General features: G+C 37.2%; 1 protein-coding gene across 1 annotated transcript; it reads right to left on the bottom strand.

The window, feature by feature from the left end:
- Positions 1–593: 593 nt before the first annotated feature.
- Positions 594–14,411, bottom strand: zgc:153372 (uncharacterized protein LOC767695 homolog). Its single transcript, XM_053647429.1, has 11 exons — positions 14,096–14,411; positions 13,901–13,976; positions 10,400–10,527; positions 10,081–10,231; positions 9,208–9,344; positions 8,157–8,226; positions 7,972–8,053; positions 7,245–7,376; positions 6,064–6,206; positions 5,059–5,181; positions 594–2,847 (listed from the first exon to the last, which is right to left on the bottom strand). The coding sequence occupies exons 2-11, from the start codon at positions 13,928–13,930 to the stop codon at positions 2,752–2,754; spliced, it is 1,092 nt and encodes a 363-aa protein (XP_053503404.1). The 5' UTR covers positions 13,931–13,976; positions 14,096–14,411; the 3' UTR covers positions 594–2,751.
- Positions 14,412–14,679: the final 268 nt, after the last annotated feature.

Below are 14,679 nucleotides of genomic sequence, written 5' to 3'. Positions count from 1 at the left end.
GTCAGTGAGGTCTGACTTTTGCACGCCACTCTAGTGCATATATCAGTACCTGTTGTGTTGCTCTAAAAATAGACATGATCTGCCTGAGAAAATCCAGCAGTGAGCTAAAAATCCCTGCTTAAAATCCACGGAAAGCGTGCAGTTTCACTTCGCTGTAACCCGATGCACGAACGAGCAAGGAAAACTCATGTAATGTTGATACTCGCACACGGGCTTTTTCAACTGAATGTTACCGTTCTATTCCCAGTGTCTCCTGACGCTACATGCTTTCCAGCTCTGGGTACTGACAGTGCATTAAGTGGCTGAAAGTAATGGGACGCGATTTGGGCGAGCTCCAAAATGAGGCACTTTGAGAGAGAGAGAGAGAGAGAGAGAGAACGAGAGAGAGAGAGAGAGAGGTGAAATGAGGACAATGCGAGTCATTCCTCAGAGCTCTGTTTACATTCACGCCACACCTGCTTCCTCCACTGAGCTGGGGATATCACACACACATAGACACACACACACACACACACACACAATTGTCTTAGTATCCTTGTGAGGACCTTCCACTGATACAAATATTTTTACTTTTAGTATGTTCTTCGTTTTCGTCTTCAAAAACGTCTTCATGGGGACTAGAAGAACGTCCCCACATGGACAAAACTGTCTGATATTCCTATCCTTGTGGGGACATTTGGTTCCCATCAAGATATGAAAACCTACACACACACACGCACACACACACACACACACTCACACACACACACGGACACACCACTCCCTCTCCGGACCCATAGGACCGGGCAGGGATGTTTTTTTCTTTCTTTCTCATTTCTGCAAGCAAGGCAATCTTTTGTTCGGCTCATACGAGGCCCTATTTAAACCCAGCCATAAAGCTCTGGGGAAAAAATAAATAACACGCTGAACTTATATGATCCAGTTGGCAGATAAGTAGAATTTGTAATTTTCCGTCGCAAATGTGCCTAAGCCATGCCTCGGTGTGTAATCTCGAACACATCGGCGCTACACAGCACACACACACCGCACGCCGAAGCGCTCTCGGATGAATTATCCATACATTATTAAACGTCTATCACGTGTTTCTTCGATAGCCATTCTTCGTTATCTCGAATGAAGCAAATCCTCACCTTTCTATAAGACTATGTTCATCAAAGAGTTATACACTTTAGGGTCTGGTGATCGAGTGGAGTGACTTAAATCACCTTTTTCATTCATTTTCTTTATACTTGACTGCACACTTCAGGATATAAGGCTCTAGAGTTCATCATAATACTCTAACAGATGGAAGAAATAGCTTTCCAATTACAGAACTTTAGTGCCATCTAGAGACAATAAATAATATTAATAACAATTATTATTATTATTATTATTATTATTATTATATTAAATAATTATGGAACTGCATTTGTGCGATTAAATATATAAACAGGGAATTATACATGAAATAATAGTCTATGTAAAGACCGTGTGTAAAGCTGTATGGTGTAAAAAAAAAAATCTGGCTGTAAATTTTTACAGTAAAGTTCTGTAAAAATGTACAGTAAACAACTACGGAACATATTTAAAGTACTGTAATCTCTTACGCGGTATAAAATAACACACAATCCAGTACATTTGCTCATTCAGCTGATGATTTAAAAAAAAATAAATTAAAAAGAAGAAGAAAAAGAAAAACTTACAATTGTTGCAGGAGACCCTTAAACTTCAGCTCAGTCGTGTCCTGTACTTCACTTTTAATATGTTTTATTTTTGTTTACTGTCAATCCTTGTAAATCCAGAATTGAACTTTACTGACAACGTAGTGTAAAATTTACAGTGACTTTGTTGTTGTTGTTTATTTGTTTTGTTTTTTTTACAGTGTAAGATCATTTAACAATTCAAGAATACCATAACATGTTTAATAACCACACGTGGACTGTTTTTCTTTGAGCACTGCGCCATACAGAATTTCACATCCTGCTCCTTTTATTAAAAAACCTGCTTTTAAACAACAACAACAACAACAACAACATTGTACTGGATCAAGTGCTATTTGAATAACAACAGCACTTGCTGAATAATGTTTTTTTTTACTTGAATTTCGTTAACTTGGACCCAATTTACAGCGATGAATATTAATGCAATAATTACAACAAGGATTATTCACGCAGCAACATATTAGCCATATACTACACTCCTATTAGATCAGGGATTCCCAAACTAGGGTCACGACCCCACGTGCTGTCCTTTGATTTACAAATGGAGTCAATCACCTTTGTTTCATTTATATATTTTCATATATTGAAAGTTATTATACATATTTAAATGTATATATATTTTGAAAGTTACTGGGCATCGCATTCAATCAAAGCCACATTTAAATGAAGCATGCGCATGCTGTTTTTGTTTTGTTTGGGGTTTTTTTTCCACTATCCCTATGCTCATGATTCACATAGGAATTCGACAAAAACGGACACATATCCCCATCCATCTACTTCAACTGAATAAACCGGTGTCGTATCTCAAATACTTATGTACTATTCTAGACCATTACTGAGTATTAACATTAACCACTTTTCCTATCGCGACATCATTCTAATATACAAAAATCATTTGCAGTCAAATATCACAACGAAAAAACAAAACAAAACAAAACAAAACAAAGAAAACATACAAAGGCTTCAGTTTTGTACTTTGGAATCCAATGTGTTTCTGTTCGATGTAGAGCCTTTAATCCCACTGTGAACAAACACGATGCGCTTTCCCTCATTACTCACGGCTTCCGGCCGCGACGCCCGTCTTAGAGCACTGCTTCACACAGGATCCCAGTCTGTCTGCCAGCAGGAACGGGCTCAGGTGGCAGTACTACAAAGAACGGTAGGCTGTTTACATTATCACTATTATTCGATCACAATTAATTCAAATAATAATATCACTCACGATATAATATAATAGCTGATCTGTACTGGTGATCATGGTCTTTTACTTACCCGCCTTGAAAGAGTTTTTGGTGTGGTTTTAAGTTGGTTTAAATCCTATTTTACTGTCTGTTCCCAGTTTATTTCTGTGCGTGGTTACAGGTCTGACACTAGCTCTGTGCTCACTGGTGTTCCTCAGGGCTCAGTCTTAGGCCCTTCACTATTCGATATTCATTCATCTGCACTCGGGCATCCGCCGCGATCGCTCGGCCTCCGTTATCACTTCTATGCTGACGATACCCAAATGTACATTCCCTCACAATCTGGTGAAAACCTTGATGTTTCTTTTCTTTCGGACTGTATTCCTGAGACAAAAACGTCAACGGAGAATCATTTTCTCTGCCTGTATAGTGGTACTGTAAAACTGAAGCAATGCTTATAGATCAAATTCCTGTCATCAAATTCTCAAAGCTGGTTTATTGTGTCTGTTGGTTGATGGCTCTGTTTTGACACAAAAAATCACAAAATCCTGTATGGACTGTATAAAGAATTGCCGATGATCCGTCAGTAGTGCCAATATGGGAATGCGAACGGGACGTTTCCGATCTCCGAGTAGGAAAAATCCATTTAAATCCACTCGAAAAGTGGGACGTTCTGAAGAGCCGCCATTTTTCTGAGTTGGAACTCAGAGTGTTTTGTGCCTTTCAGGTAGATTTACAATTGTGTACTGTTTGTGGGGGTGTAGCGTCCATCTCCTGTTCAGTTCAGACGAAAAATGTGTAGCCTACAGCACGCAATTTACTACAGTAAATGATTTATCCGTCTTTAAAATGTATTTCAAACGGATTTCACTCTTTTCGTAAAATAAGAACATACAAAAACGTGGTTGTTTGATGTACATTATATGCCAGGCTTATTGACAGATGAGCAGTGGAAGCTAGCTGTACTGGCTAAATACACGTTTTTAACGGACTACACTTTCAGGAAGCAGTGTTGGAGAACAAACTTGTCTATAAAAGACGGAATGTGAAAACGGTCTGGATGTGACAAGGGGAAAATTTTTTATCGTTTACACTTTATTGTTTAGCATTTTATTGTTTACACTTCAGATGTACTTTGAACAGTATTACTCTGATTTAAACTAATCTGAATTGGATTCAATCGAATTGAAGGTTTCAAACTGTTTCCGTATATGCAATCCCGCACACCTCCTCACCAACCAATCAGCTTTCGCCTGATGCTTAGCCCTGACGCATGCAAGACTTGTAGCTAGCATGCTGGAGGACTGCGCGCTAGTATGTCTCTGCTTCTCTGGTTGCCATGCTTAATCATGATCCCCCTCTCTGCGTCGCCGCACCAACACACCATAACACAGAAGTACAAATTGGCCTTAACTACTACTACTACTATCTATCTACTTTAGTTTTTTTTTTTTTTTAAACTAGATATTTTCTTGCTCTTACTCAAGTAGATATTTGGATAAAAACTTATTTTTACTTGAGTATTTTTATCTTAGTAATGGCACTTTTTCCAGAGTAAGTCATTTTGAAACTCTAACCCCCTCTGACGTTAAGTATAAGTATACGCTGTTATTATTATTATTATTATTATTATTATTATTATTATTATGAAAAAGCTAATGTTTTTATGACGTTGCAACGCTAAAAATCCTACATCTAGTTTTCGTTAACGGATGCTTTTAACTTAACTATCGGTAACGATAACAAATCAGTCGAATTATTTATTAAGGATTTATTTAATAAGTTAATATTTAATTATTTAATAAACTGAGATTGGGAATTTGCTATTTTAAAAAAAAAAATACATTACAAAAATACAGTTGTGCATTTATAGAGTATTAACGAAGTACATTTATAGAGCACTCGCATGTAACGTTCATCTCGGAAAAAAAACAAACAAACGTTAAAACCTACTTGTACAGACAATTGTTCGGACATAAGATGATATCGACTACGCAATTTTTAACCGAAGGAAGCGATTATCAAAATCATCGACATCGCTACATAATTCCCTAACATTCTCCACGAAATCATGTTGGTCTGTCGTTTTACAAGAGCATCTATTGTAGGAGAAACGTTTTGAGGACATTTTGACCTTGTCCACCTGAGGTAATAAAACATGCCGACGTGTGTTTTACCTGCCGAGCGGAAACGAGGCTAGGATCAGGCTCGTCTTTCGTCTGGACGATGAAGTCTGGCGTGAAACGTGTGTGCCGGAGGATAGCTGCCGTCTCTGCATCCACCTCTACGGGCACATTTACCTGCGTGGAAACAGAAACAGCAGCACAGCGGTGAAGCTGAACACGCGCTCGCCGCTGAGAGAAACTGAGAGTGAGGGCAGACGGTCTGGCTTATTTGTACCAGTCAGAGCTAAAAGTGTAACTTCACATCTTTTTACAGTTATAAACACCAGAATGTCTTCAGGGCCGAGGACTTGTGCTTTGTGGTTTTTCAGCCGCGGGCTACATATGGAGGCCGGTGAGGGAATGCGTTTCTAGCTGCTATAACATGTACAGTAAGTGATCACAGGAACTAACTTGTTATGTGGACGTTCCACAACATTAAACATAACTAGAAACGAATAAAACATGTGATGTGCCTTTCTTTAATAAAGAAAAAATGCGTCATTGTTGGCAAGTTGCTGTGGCGTAAGAGGAATAAAACATTTGTAAACTGCTCAAATGTGTTGTGGGAACGGTAACGCTGCTTTTAATCGCTTTGTGATGATTTTCCAATAACAGCATGCCCCAAAGTGGTTTATTCCTTACATACTGTCTATTAGTCCTGTTCTCATGCACGTACAGTACAGGAAATAAGTGATAGTCAGTTTTGGTTTATTTTCCCTGCAATGTTTTCACTTTGTACGTGTAAACGAGGAATTTTCACACGGACGTGCCACAAGGATCTGTTCTAGGTCCCTTCCTGTTTCCTTATATACAGTATGCTGTACTTACTAAACTATTCATGAATTTAGCCACATCTTCTATACTCTTAGTCTTTAAAACCCAAAACAAATAATACAGTAGAAATACCTCGGTGTCATGATCAACACTGGAATAATACAGTAATACAGTTGATAAATCTCGATTCTTATACTGAAAGCGACATGCACACACACAAACACACACGTACGCGTAAAATACCTTAAAGGAGCTCGAGGCGTCGAGCTCAAAATACTCGGCACAGTCCGGAACCGTCCCCTTGTACGTGACCAGTGCTTTGCTTTGAATGGACTGTTGGGGCAATTTAAAGGCACGGTAGGTCCCTGAGGCATATTTAATATCACCTAAGGAAAAAAATAAAGATGTAAAGGTATTACAAGAGACGTGTTCCGGTTCGAGAAGAAACAAACAATGGTTCATGATTAAATAAAGCTTTCAATCGGAAATACGAGAGCATATATGGTATATAAACCTATCAATTTCGGAAGCCGTTGGCAAATTTTAAGTTACGCTTGTTAAAAATTAAGATGGAACAATATCACAACAAATCATAACGACAAGTGTGAATCCCGTAAATTTACATTTATTATCAATCAAAGCATTTTATGGAGAAAAAAAAAACAATACAAAGAAAAAAACATAGTAATTTCTATCTGTAGCTCAGCATTTGAAATGATTTAAATTGAACACGGTTACAAAATAAAACTTACAAGAACATCTCGGAAACATAGTGCCGGATTCGGTTTCTACACAGACGTGTGAGGTCTGGAGACTACAGCGCCCCTCAAGGGACATGGTGATGGAAAAAAATATAAGATGGAAGGAAAAATTTATATTTCAATTTTTTTTTTTTTTTTTTTGCGTTCGCTCGCAAAACTATTGCGTTCCCCAGATAAATTTTGCGTTTGCTCACAATTAAAAAAAAATTATTTTTTTTTGGCATTTTCTCTCAAAACTTTTGCATCCTGCCATCGCCGAGTGCGTACGACGAGTACTTCCGGTTTAATTTCTCGCTACAGCAGGGCAGTGGTTCAGGCATAACACGCTCACACTGTAGCGGTTCATAGAGTTTTATTATGAGCTTGGTTAGCTCAAACATCATTGCGAGAGAACAAAAAACATTGGGAGAGAACGCAAAATTTCTCGCTGGAATGCAAACGTTTCGCAAACACAAAAGTATTGAAATATAAATTTTCCTTCCGCGTCCCCTTAGGGGCGCCGTAGAAAACCAATTTAGGCAAGTATGCGCACATAACTCAACTCTGAATACCCAGACATATCAGAAATATTCACTTCTTTGGTTTGTCTTTGGTTTGTCATGACGTCAATACAAGTTTATGAGTAGTTTACGAGAACAACCCTGACCAATCACGGAGCTCGACCTGCTTTCGTTCGGAGCTCTGGGTTGTGTACTTCAATACGACTAGCTGCGACCAGACGAGGCGTGCTGAAGCCCAGTTCCTTCATGATGGAGATGAAATCATGCCAGTAGAGGGCGCCGCCCATTCCTTCACCTGCCACAGAAAAGTATTCGGTGTACACACACAGCATAATCTTCCAAAAGCTTCTTCACCAGAAAGGAAAAGGGGAATGTGATGGAAAGGTTGAATATGTAACCTAGGACAACGTGATCGTCTGTAAGCTCATACGAGACCTTATATGAAAAGTTCTGAGGGAAAATGAAACCATACATACTGTATATTATCCACCTGATGAATATGTGAGGTGGACTTGTCATATGTGCTTAAATACAGAATATCCATCACCTCGATATGTTACACAACAAGCACATTTTTTATTTATTCGTTTTGAATTTATTTAACACCCAAATGATTTCTGTAAGGGTGCGATTACTAATAAGCACCAAGTTTCTCTTCAGCAAATCTGTGTGTTATTCACGCTGCTGTTATGAGAGTATAATAATTCTAAAAAGTGAGATTGTCTGTATTCATTTAATCGTCCGCATGCTTAGGGCAGAAGGACGTAATTATACGTAATATTAGGTGGAAAAAACAGACGAGAAACAATTCAAACCTTATTCAATTTCAACAGTCACACTTAATGAAAAGCAAATCTTTTTTTTTTTCGATTGAGAGGAGAAGGTTCTACCCCAAAGCACTGGATCCAGTTTGAACGAGTCGGGGACCACCTCGCTCGCATACATATCACTGAAGTAAAGTTCACCCCCGACCTACAGATTAAAGAGAAATCAAATAACTACCAGAAATAAAACATAACCAGGGGAAAAGAAAGAAAAAAGGAGGAGCCGAAGCATCGAAGAGGAAAGACTTTACCTTGAGTACTTTGTAAGCTTCACTTAGAACGGCCCTCTTGTCTGGACAAAGACAAATCACACAGTTCGATCTGCACAGAGGAGGCGTGTTTCAGTATAAATCAGTAAACAGGTCTGATCAATTCAGTATAAATCAGTAAACAGATCTGATCAATTCAGTTATAAATCAGTAAACAGGTCTGATCAATTCAGTATAAATCTGTAAACAGATCTGATCAATTCAGTTATAAATCAGTAAACAGATCTGATCAATTCAGTTATAAATCAGTAAACAGGTCTGATCAATTCAGTATAAATCTGTAAACAGGTCTGATCAATTCAGTTATAAATCTGTAAACAGGTCTGATCAATTCAGTATAAATCTGTAAACAGATCTGATCAATTCAGTTATAAATCTGTAAACAGGTCTGATCAATTCAGTATAAATCTGTAAACAGGTCTGATCAACTCAGTATAAATCTGTAAACAGGTCTGATCAATTCAGTTATAAATCAATAAATAGGTCTGATCAATTCTGTTATAAATCAATAAATAGGTCTGATCAATTCAGTTATAAATCAATAAACAGGTCTGATCAATTCAGTAATAAATCAGTAAAAAGGTCTGATCAATTCAGTTATAAATCAATAAACAGGTCTGATCAATTCAGTTATAAATCAATAAATAGGTCTGATCAATTCAGTTATAAATCAATAAACAGGTCTGATCAATTCAGTAATAAATCAGTAAACAGGTCTGATCAATTCAGTTATAAATCAATAAACAGGTCTGGTAAATTCAGTAATAAATCAGTAAACAGGTCTGATCAATTCAGTTATAAATCAGTAAACAAGTCTGATCAATTCAGTTATAAAATCAGGTCTGATCAATGCAGTTTGGTCACAGCTAAAGTAAATTCACACATATGTTTGAGATCTACAAAACAGCACAGTTTTCTTCTAGACCTGTTTGTTTCTGTTCCACACCCTCATGAAAGTCTGAACAGAAAATTAACGTCTGATGTTGATGCTCAATAAACACCAGAGCTGAACATGACTACATATATTACATACATGACTACGTCCAGAGAGTTGTCCTGTATCCCGGCATCACTGAGCTTCTCCATATATCCATGAACAAACTCAGTGTTCGGCTTGGCATAGCCAAAACGCTCCTGGTGGTATCCGATGTACTTCCTTGATGCTTGTATCTAAAAAAAAAAAAAAGAGCAAAAATAGAAGAATGTGTGCATTTCCCTATTCACTCATATACTCACCAGTTCTGAGGGCCAAGTCAATGGGGTTATCATGGGGACGTTTTGGCAAGAAGACAGGACAAGAAAGATGATTAAACTGCGAGTAATAAAGTTTTTTTTTTTTTTAAACCTTAAATGTCTGATCTCTTTTTAAAACACATTTGTTTCATCGTTGTATTGTATTTGTTAAATCATGCTATCTGTTTTAAACCATTTTCTGTTGATTTTCGCTGTATTTCTGGATTTGCCCACCAAGAAATGATGGGGAGTACAAACTTTTGCTCTAAGCTGTAATGTATAGGTCGACTACTCTCCAATTGGCTCAGTGTATTGGAAACTCCATTATGATAATGTTTTTGATTGATATGAAAGCCACCTTATTACAACACCCACCCCCCTTATTATTATTTATTTATTTATTTATTTATTTATTTTTAAACAAATGCCACATTGATCCAAAAATGTCCTTCATAACTTCACAAAAATGAAAATCCATAACTATGATAAATACAGACAAGTGTGTGCTCATTGCTGCTGTAATAACAGTTCTGAGCTTGATGATGATTATTGTGCAACGCTGTATGATGGATCGTTTATATTTCACTGCATATATGCTTTCTGCTCATTTCCTCTATATTATTTATTATAAAAGTCATCTGAAGATAGCTTGGCAGTGCCATTTGTACAGTACCAGATCCTCAGTCATGTCAATGCCAGTGACACGTCCATCTTCTCCCACCAGTTTGCTGAGGACGTAGCAGTCCCGACCCGAACCGCTTCCCAAATCCAGAACCCAACATCCTTTCAGCTTCTCCGGAGCCACCAGACCACAGCCGAAGAACCTAGACCAGTGACGAATCATGAGCCTTCAGAACAGATGCTGGATAGGAACTAACTTGTTTTGTGGACATTCCAGATGTTTGATTAATAAATAATTTAATAGCCAGTTAATTCCAGTGGAATATAAGAGATATATATATATAAAAAAAAAAACTTCATATGTTCCGCACCTTTTGCAGACCTCTGGATGGATGTGTTTGAGGGCTTGTTGTACGCTCCGAGACAGCGGCCGGGAGAAAGCAGAACAAGCAGCACTCGTCTGCAAAGCATCCGACGACTCCAGAGAGCTGTAATAACTCTACAGACACACAAAACACCTCAATGACTACGCAGAAAAATAAGTCCACGTTCATTCAAACTGAGGGGTTTACGCTGTGCTTTATTCATCAGGATTATAACTACGATCTGTTTTAGTTCATTAGAAAACCTAAAATGTGGTGCAGGAAGAAAGAAAGAAAGAAAGAAAGAAAGAAAAACAATACAAGCACTCACACGTCACGAAAGAAATAAAAACCATACAGGCGTTCTCACTTCCCAGTGTGCAGAAGAAAGAACGAAACAAAAGAAAGAAAGAAAGAAAAACGATACAAGCGTTCTCACTTCCCAGAGTGCAAAAGAAAGAAAAGAAAAACAATACAAGCATTCTCACTCCCAAGAGTACAAAAGAAAGAAAGAAAGAAAAACAGTACAAGCATTCTCACTTCCCAGAGTGCAAAAGAAAGAAAGAAAGAAAGAAAGAAAAACAATACAAGCTTCCTCACTTCTCAGAGTGAAGAAGAAAGAAACAAAAGAAAGAAAGAAAAACAATAAAAGCTTTCTCACTCCCAAGAGTACAAAAGAAAGAAAGAAAGAAAAACAGTACAAGCATTCTCACTTCCCAGAGTGCAAAAGAAAGAAAGAAAGAAAGAAAGAAAAACAATACAAGCTTTCTCATTTCCCAGAGTGCGAAAGAAAGAAAGAAAGAAAGAAAAACAGTACAAGCATTCTCACTTCCCAGAGTGCAAAAGAAAGAAAGAAAGAAAGAAAGAAAAACAATACAAGCTTTCTCACTTCCCAGAGTGAAGAGGAAAGAAAGAAACAAAAGAAAGAAAGAAAAACAATACAAGGTTTCTCACTCCCAAGAGTACAAAAGAAAGAAAGAAAGAAAAACAGTACAAGCATTCTCACTTCCCAGAGTGCAAAAGAAAGAAAGAAAGAAAGAAAGAAAGAAAGAAAAACAGTACAAGCATTCTCACTTCCCAGAGTGCAAAAGAAAGAAAGAAAGAAAGAAAGAAAGAAAAACAATACAAGCTTTCTCACTTCCCAGAGTGCAAAAGAAAGAAAGAAAGAAAGAAAGAAAACCAATACAAGCTTTCTCACTTCCCAGAGTGCAAAAGAAAGAAAGAAAGAAAGAAAGAAAGAAAAACAGTACAAGCATTCTCACTTCCCAGAGTGCAAAAGAAAGAAAGAAAGAAAGAAAGAAAGAAAAGAAAAACAATACAAGCTTTCTCACTTCCCAGAGTGCAAAAGAAAGAAAGAAAGAAAGAAAGAAAAACAGTACAAGCATTCTCACTTCCCAGAGTGCAAAAGAAAGAAAGAAAGAAAGAAAGAAAAACAGTACAAGCATTCTCACTTCCCAGAGTGCAAAAGAAAGAAAGAAAGAAAGAAAGAAAGAAAGAAAAGAAAAATACAAGCTTTCTCACATCCCAGAGTGCGACAGAAAGAAAGAAAGAAAGAAAAACAGTACAAGCATTCTCACTTCCCAGAGTGCAAAAGAAAGAAAGAAAGAAAGAAAGAAAAACAGTACAAGCATTCTCACTTCCCAGAGTGCAAAAGAAAGAAAGAAAGAAAGAAAGAAAAACAGTACAAGCATTCTCACTTCCCAGAGTGCAAAAGAAAGAAAGAAAGAAAGAAAAACAATACAAGCTTTCTCACTTCCCAGAGTGCAAAAGAAAGAAAGAAAGAAAGAAAGAAAGAAAACCAATACAAGCTTTCTCACTTCCCAGAGTGCAAAAGAAAGAAAGAAAGAAAGAAAGAAAGAAAAACAGTACAAGCATTCTCACTTCCCAGAGTGCAAAAGAAAGAAAGAAAGAAAGAAAGAAAGAAAAGAAAAACAATACAAGCTTTCTCACTTCCCAGAGTGCAAAAGAAAGAAAGAAAGAAAGAAAACAGTACAAGCATTCTCACTTCCCAGAGTGCAAAAGAAAGAAAGAAAGAAAGAAAGAAAAACAGTACAAGCATTCTCACTTCCCAGAGTGCAAAAGAAAGAAAGAAAGAAAGAAAGAAAGAAAGAAAAGAAAAATACAAGCTTTCTCACATCCCAGAGTGCGACAGAAAGAAAGAAAGAAAGAAAAACAGTACAAGCATTCTCACTTCCCAGAGTGCAAAAGAAAGAAAGAAAGAAAGAAAAACAGTACAAGCATTCTCACTTCCCAGAGTGCAAAAGAAAGAAAGAAAGAAAGAAAGAAAAACAGTACAAGCATTCTCACTTCCCAGAGTGCAAAAGAAAGAAAGAAAGAAAGAAAAACAATACAAGCTTTCTCACTTCCCAGAGTGCAAAAGAAAGAAAGAAAGAAAGAAAGAAAGAAAACCAATACAAGCTTTCTCACTTCCCAGAGTGCAAAAGAAAGAAAGAAAGAAAGAAAGAAAGAAAACCAATACAAGCTTTCTCACTTCCCAGAGTGCAAAAGAAAGAAAGAAAGAAAGAAAGAAAGAAAGAAAAACAGTACAAGCATTCTCACTTCCCAGAGTGCAAAAGAAAGAAAGAAAGAAAGAAAGAAAGAAAAGAAAAGAAAAACAATACAAGCTTTCTCACTTCCCAGAGTGCAAAAGAAAGAAAGAAAGAAAGAAAGAAAAACAGTACAAGCATTCTCACTTCCCAGAGTGCAAAAGAAAGAAAGAAAGAAAGAAAGAAAAACAGTACAAGCATTCTCACTTCCCAGAGTGCAAAAGAAAGAAAGAAAGAAAGAAAGAAAGAAAGAAAAGAAAAATACAAGCTTTCTCACATCCCAGAGTGCGACAGAAAGAAAGAAAGAAAGAAAAACAGTACAAGCATTCTCACTTCCCAGAGTGCAAAAGAAAGAAAGAAAGAAAGAAAGAAAAACAGTACAAGCATTCTCACTTCCCAGAGTGCAAAAGAAAGAAAGAAAGAAAGAAAGAAAAACAGTACAAGCATTCTCACTTCCCAGAGTGCAAAAGAAAGAAAGAAAGAAAGAAAAACAATACAAGCTTTCTCACTTCCCAGAGTGCAAAAGAAAGAAAGAAAGAAAGAAAGAAAGAAAACCAATACAAGCTTTCTCACTTCCCAGAGTGCAAAAGAAAGAAAGAAAGAAAGAAAGAAAGAAAGAAAAACAGTACAAGCATTCTCACTTCCCAGAGTGCAAAAGAAAGAAAGAAAGAAAGAAAGAAAAGAAAAGAAAAACAATACAAGCTTTCTCACATCCCAGAGTGCAAAAGAAAGAAAGAAAGAAAGAAAGAAAGAAAAGAAAAGAAAAACAATACAAGCTTTCTCACTTCCCAGAGTGCAAAAGAAAGAAAGAAAGAAAGGAAAAGAAAAACAATACAAGCATTCTCACTTCCCAGAGTGCAAAAGAAAGAAAGAAAGAAAGAAAGAAAGAGACCAGATAAAGAAAATAAAGAATGTAAAAGACTTTAAGATGTAAATCACACACTCAGACAGGGGCAGAACTCACCTTCACACTCTCATGTATCAGAGCCGCCATGTTGATAGCAGCGCTGACTCAGCACTAAGTGTAGCTGTACAACAACCTGTAATATGAACACTACATGAACACTACACGAACACTACACGAACACTACACGGTGCCTCGGAAAAATGAAGTGACTGATTTCCGGTTTGAACTGAAGAGAAACATTACCAGACCAACCTGCAGTAAGAAGAGACAGAGTTGGAGTTTCACTGCTGCTCTGCTCTCTCTGTAATAATCACTACAGCCTACTGTTTACTGTTCAGTATGCGATATTGTAGCTCCTACTCCTCAACTGTTTTACTGGGTCAATATGTAGTCCACTGCACAGGGTGTATCTAATATGATTCACTAGTTATAGGCTGTTTAGTGCACTTATGTAGGGAGCTGGAAGTTGTTTGGGATCAAGGATCACGTTGTGCTATAAAACGTTTCACGTTCACTGTACTGCAATACCTCTGTCTAACACATGGTGGCGCCATGTTATCAAAAAACCACAGACGGGTGAAAAAAAGTAAAGGAAAATCCAACATGTCTTAGACAAGCTTCACTGTACAGTAATTTTCGACAGGTTCTAAAAGTGAAATGAACTATTTTCCCAAAAGATATTCCCTCAGTTGGTGTTTTGTTGATGATGGTGACGAAGGCCTTTCGTACACTATGAATTTTATTTAAAAATGAACAATCGTGTCTGACGTAAAGAATAAATCACTTTGTACTGCAGCCAGTAATGACTCAGAGCACCCTGAAGTTGATCGTTTTCC

Source organism: Ictalurus furcatus, chromosome 17 (assembly GCF_023375685.1).
Source record: "Ictalurus furcatus strain D&B chromosome 17, Billie_1.0, whole genome shotgun sequence".
Lineage (NCBI taxonomy): Eukaryota > Metazoa > Chordata > Actinopteri > Siluriformes > Ictaluridae > Ictalurus > Ictalurus furcatus.
This window is presented reverse-complemented; position numbering and strand designations above follow the sequence as displayed.